Consider the following 4,951-nt stretch of genomic DNA (forward strand, 5'->3'; position numbering starts at 1 on the left):
TCCTCCTGCTCCATGATTGAATATGGACTAGCTGATCTTGGGGAAGTTTTGTGCAGGCAACCACAGCTGCCGTGTGTTCACAAGCGTAATGGCCCTTCATGTCCAGAAGACATGTTTTACAGCATTCTTCGTGACCTCCAGCTCTTAATGTTCCCACCCCCTCTTCTCAACAGTCCCTGAGCCTTGGGTAGGAAATGAGATACAGACATCCTGTTTGTGATTGAACACTCCATACTCCCTGTCTGTGCTGACCTCTGTGAAGAGATTTGTCATCCTCAGTGCTGGTCACTCTTGTTTGGTTGGTTTTTCAAGGCAGGGTTTCTCTGTGTAGCCCTGGCTGTCCTGGAACTCACTCTGTAGACTAGGCTGGCCTCGAACTCACAGAGATCCCTCTGCCCCTGCCTCCAAGTGCTAGGATTAAAGGCGTGTGCCACCATACCTGGCATGTTGTCCACTCTTGCTTGTGTATTTTGAAGCTATATTATTTGGGTGGCTATAACTTGAAAACTTAACGGGTCTTCCTAGAGAAATGTCCTGCTTTTTTTTTCCTGTTCAGAAGTCCATTTGTAGAGTGTATATATTGATGTGTGCACATGCAGGCAAGTGCACATGTGTGGAAGTCAGAAGACAAAAGTTTTTAAGAGGGTCTCTCACTGGCCTAGAGCTCACCAATTAGACAAGGCTGGCTGGTCAGTGAGTCCCAAAGGTCTGCTTGTCTCCACATCCACCATGGGATCATGTGTCCACCACTTGTGGCCTTTTAAAAAGTACATATTGTGAATGGAAACACATGAACTATGAACCAAAGGCTGAGGGGCCCCCAGCTGGATCAGGCCCTCTGAATAGGTGAGACAGTTGATTGGCTTGATCAGTTTGGGAGACAACTAGGCAGTGGGACCAAGTCCTGTGCTCATTGCATGAGTTGGCTGTTTGAAACCTGGAGTTTATGCAGGGACACTTGGCTCAGTCTGGGAGGAAGGGACTGGACCTCCCTGGACTGAGTCTACCAGGTTGATCGCAGTCCTCGGGGGAGGACTTGTCCTGGAGGAGGTGGGAATGGAGGGTAGGCTGGGGGTAAGGGGAGGGGGTGGGAGGGGGGAGAATAGGGGAACCCATGGCTGAGATATATATATATATATATATATATATATATATATATAAAGTACATATTGTATATTTACTATGTTTGTGCATGCAGGTGTGTGTGCAGGTGCATGTACATCCATGCATGTACATGTGCAGGCTACAGATTATCCTCAGGTGTCTTCCTCTATGCTTTCCATCTTGTTTTATGAGATAGAATACCTTGCGCAACCTGGAGCTCACCATTCGGGCTGGGCTGGCTGGCTGGCAAGCTCCCGGGATCTTCCTGCATTCCCCCTTCCCAGGTTCCCCATCCCCACACAGGGTTACAGACGTACCCCAGTGTTTATGTGGGTTCTTGGGGTCTGGACTCAGGTCTTCATCCTTGGGCAACAAGCGCCTTCCCCACTGAGCCGCCTCCCTAGCCTCCTCCTGGTTTGTTTTCATGTGGGTTCCGAGGGTGGAACTCAGAGCCTTGTGCATAAACACTTCCCTGTGGGTCCTTCCCAGCCCGTGTTTTCTTTTGATTGGACATGTTTATTTTCATCCTTGAGCTCTTTAAGATTTCTCCATCTTTTCAAGTTGTAGGCACATCTCTGGCAAATGGCATATATCTGAACTTTATTTTTCTATACAGTATGGATATTAATGCTTTCTTTTCTTTATACATAAAGGATTCTGGTTGACCTGAAAAATGAAGTTTGGTATCAAAAATGCCATGACCCTGTATGTAAAGCACAAAACTTCAAATCTAACTGTGAGTTATTAAATTTTATAGTGAATTTTATCTTAATTTCATAAAGTGAAAATTAGACATCCCCCTAAAAATATTTCATCTTTTTGATTCAGGTTTCCCATTACCCACTGAAGTAAGTCTCCTGTTTCTTCTGAAAGAGGTGAGTGTAGCTCTTGGCCTTGTGTTTTGGTGCATAGTATAAGTGAACTATGAAGAGTATCCAGTCCAGATAGCTCTTAAACACAGTGTGAGGCACTTGTGTTTGTTCAGTTCCTAGCACCCACATGGTGACTCACAACTCCAGTTCCATGGGATCCAGTGCCCTCTTCTGACCTCCATAAGTTCCTGCATGCATTTGGCATGTGGGCGCGCGCGCGCGCGCGCGCGCACACACACACACACACACACACACACACACACACACACGCAAAAATATTAAAAAAAAAAAAAAAAGGAAAAAGGTAAAAACCTTGACACATAATTTAGCCAAACTGATGCAAAGGTTTTAGCATAAATCTTCCATTGTTTACACTTGTGTGTGCTCACTTTATTTCCAAAGCCGTAATGCATGGAGCTAGGTTTCTTCTCTGAAGTATCAGAAACATTTTCATTACTAGCTATTGCCAGATTGCTCCATGAAATACTAGGAATTGAGACTGTACAGATGTTGATGGAAGCACCTGCTGCTAAGTTAGCACCGCTGAGAGCACCTTCTAATCATTGCCAGCCTGGAGACGAGTGCCAGGTCACTTTCCATTTGTACTTATTAATGAAGCTGTGTTCTTTTTAGGTTCTTATTTCTGTTCCTCTTAGGAATTTGTGTCCATTTTCCTATGACATCTTAATATTTTTGTCATGTATTATTTACAATTTTTTAAATTTTTACTTTTACCCACATCTATCAACACCTTCTTTCAGATTGCCATGGTTAGAATAAATGACCTGCTACAAGCCGAACAAGTGCTTACATTTCATCCTAGGGAACTGGCATCCTTTGAAACCTACATTTAAAATCTCTTCTGAAAACACTGAAGTTCTTTATTTTATGTGTATGAGTGTTTTGACTGTCTGTGTGTCTTTGCATCACATATGTGCTTGGTACCCAAGGAAGCAGAAGAAAGCATTCCATTCGCTGGAACTTTAGTTACAGATGGTTGTGAGGCGCCATGTGTGTGCTAGGGACCGAACCTGGGTCCTTTGGAAAGGCAGCCTCTTAACCACGGAGCCATCTCTGCAGACTCAGCATCCAGGTTTAAAGGGAAAATGCTATGGGCTGGCCATAAAGAACTGACCAACAGACCCTCCCTCCAGCAGACTGCTAGGCTTACAAGTGCTAGAAATAACTAGGAACAGGTTAAAAGTCCTAAACTATCTCCTGAAAGGGCAACGTATCGTCTTGTTTGGTTTTGAGTGGTTTCATTTCTTTTGCAGTGCTGGGAATTGAACCTGGGGCCTCATCCATGGGAAGCAAGTGCTTTCCCCCGGGCTACATTCCCAGTCACTCATTTATTTTGGTGACTGGTTTTGGTGGAATTTTTTTCTTTTCTAATACCCCCAAAATGCCAAATGAAAGTATTCTTGGTTTATTTGAGTATAACTTAAATGTTTATTATTTAGAAATAACTCTAGAAATAGTGCCTTTCAAGTGAACAGTTATCATAGCCATTTCTCCCTCATCTTTATATATATACATCTTTATACATACATATACAGATAGATATGCATTTGTGTGTGCTCATGCGTGTGCAGGAGTGCACACATACAGGCCAGAGGAACAGTTTTGGGTGTCTTTCCTTAGGAGCCTTTTTGGTTTTGAGCAGCTTCTCACTGGGCTGGTATTCACTCAGGAGGCTTGGCTGGATGGCCACCAAGCTCCAAGGACCCATCTCTCTCTACCTCCATAGCACTGGGATTGCATGCCTGGCTTTTTTACATGGACTCTAGGGAGTGATTTTTGTTAATTTAGAAATGTATTTTCACCAGGCGGCGGTGGCACATACCTTTAATCCCAGCACTTGGGAGCAGAGGCAGGCAGAACTCTGTGAGTTCGAGGCCAGCCTGGTCTACAGAGTGAGATCCAGGACATCCAAGGCTGTTATACACAAAGAAACCCTGTCTCAAAAACCAAAACCAAAAAAGAAGAAATGTATTTTCCAGCTTGTCTCCAGCTAGCCTATCTTCCCATTAGGAATTTATATCTACCTTTGCTGTACCCCTTCTGGGGATATGGAAATGCATCTGCCATGAACTACAGTTTCAGCCCGTCTACACTACAAAAGCAATCATGTTTGAGCTAACTTACCTGCCCCATGGGGACGGTTCTTGACAACAGGAATCTAGCATGCCATTTGACTTTGGAAAACTGGTTATTACTTCATACCTTAACTCAACATATTTGGAGTGTGTAGTGAAGTCACATATTCTGACTAATCTTTATTCCTCTCTCCTACTTCTCTTTTCCACCAAAATAAAGGAGGAGTTCACTTCTGATGAAGCAGATGAAACCAGCAACTCACTGGCCAAGAATTCTCAAAACCCACCATCCAGTAACCTGTCTCCTGGCCAGTTTTCTGACGCTGACTGGGATGACAAAGATGATGTCTGCTTCCTGGAAGCTACAGAAGATGCTGAATTCGCTGAGAAGACAAGAGTCTTCTCGGTTACAAGAGTGCGATGGACGATATTCCCGATGAACTAATTGTAGAAGCATTACAGAGTAGCCAACTATGGATGGGACTTACCTAACGAGGCTACAGTTTGCCTGAAGCCTGAGATTTGATGACATAAGTGTTAAATTAGGGCGGGGCTATAGCCCAAGGGTAGAAGGCCCTGCATTTAATCCCCAACACTATAAAAAATCAAATTATATTAACTTATTACTAAACCTGTTTATAGCAACTGTTGTATCAATTGGTTTTCTAATAATTTGCTTTTTATCTGAGCCAGTTTTATTGAAGATTAGCTTTGACATACTTCAGTAACTGCTCCTAGTCAAAATTATTCCATGCTTGCACTGACATCATTGAAAAGCTTATTGTAGGTTAAAACTCTTATGCCTCGTGATGACTAACATGTCAAGAGACTGAAATTTACTAACAATAATCAGAACTATAAATGTGGCTTCTGAAACCG

General features: G+C 43.3%; 1 protein-coding gene across 1 annotated transcript in view; it reads left to right on the forward strand.

Annotated features, from left to right (window-relative positions):
• Primpol (primase and DNA directed polymerase) overlaps positions 1 to 4,717 on the forward strand; it is a 35,864-nt gene extending 31,147 nt beyond the window's left edge. The window contains 4 exon segments of the mRNA XM_042262444.2: positions 1,758 to 1,840; positions 1,933 to 1,979; positions 4,293 to 4,458; positions 4,461 to 4,717. Of these exon segments, the coding sequence (XP_042118378.2) occupies positions 1,758 to 1,840; positions 1,933 to 1,979; positions 4,293 to 4,458; positions 4,461 to 4,564 (400 nt within the window). The 3' untranslated portion in view covers positions 4,565 to 4,717.
• The last annotated feature ends 234 nt before the right edge of the window (positions 4,718 to 4,951 follow it).

Source organism: Peromyscus maniculatus, chromosome 17 (assembly GCF_049852395.1).
Source record: "Peromyscus maniculatus bairdii isolate BWxNUB_F1_BW_parent chromosome 17, HU_Pman_BW_mat_3.1, whole genome shotgun sequence".
NCBI classification, from domain to species: domain Eukaryota; kingdom Metazoa; phylum Chordata; class Mammalia; order Rodentia; family Cricetidae; genus Peromyscus; species Peromyscus maniculatus.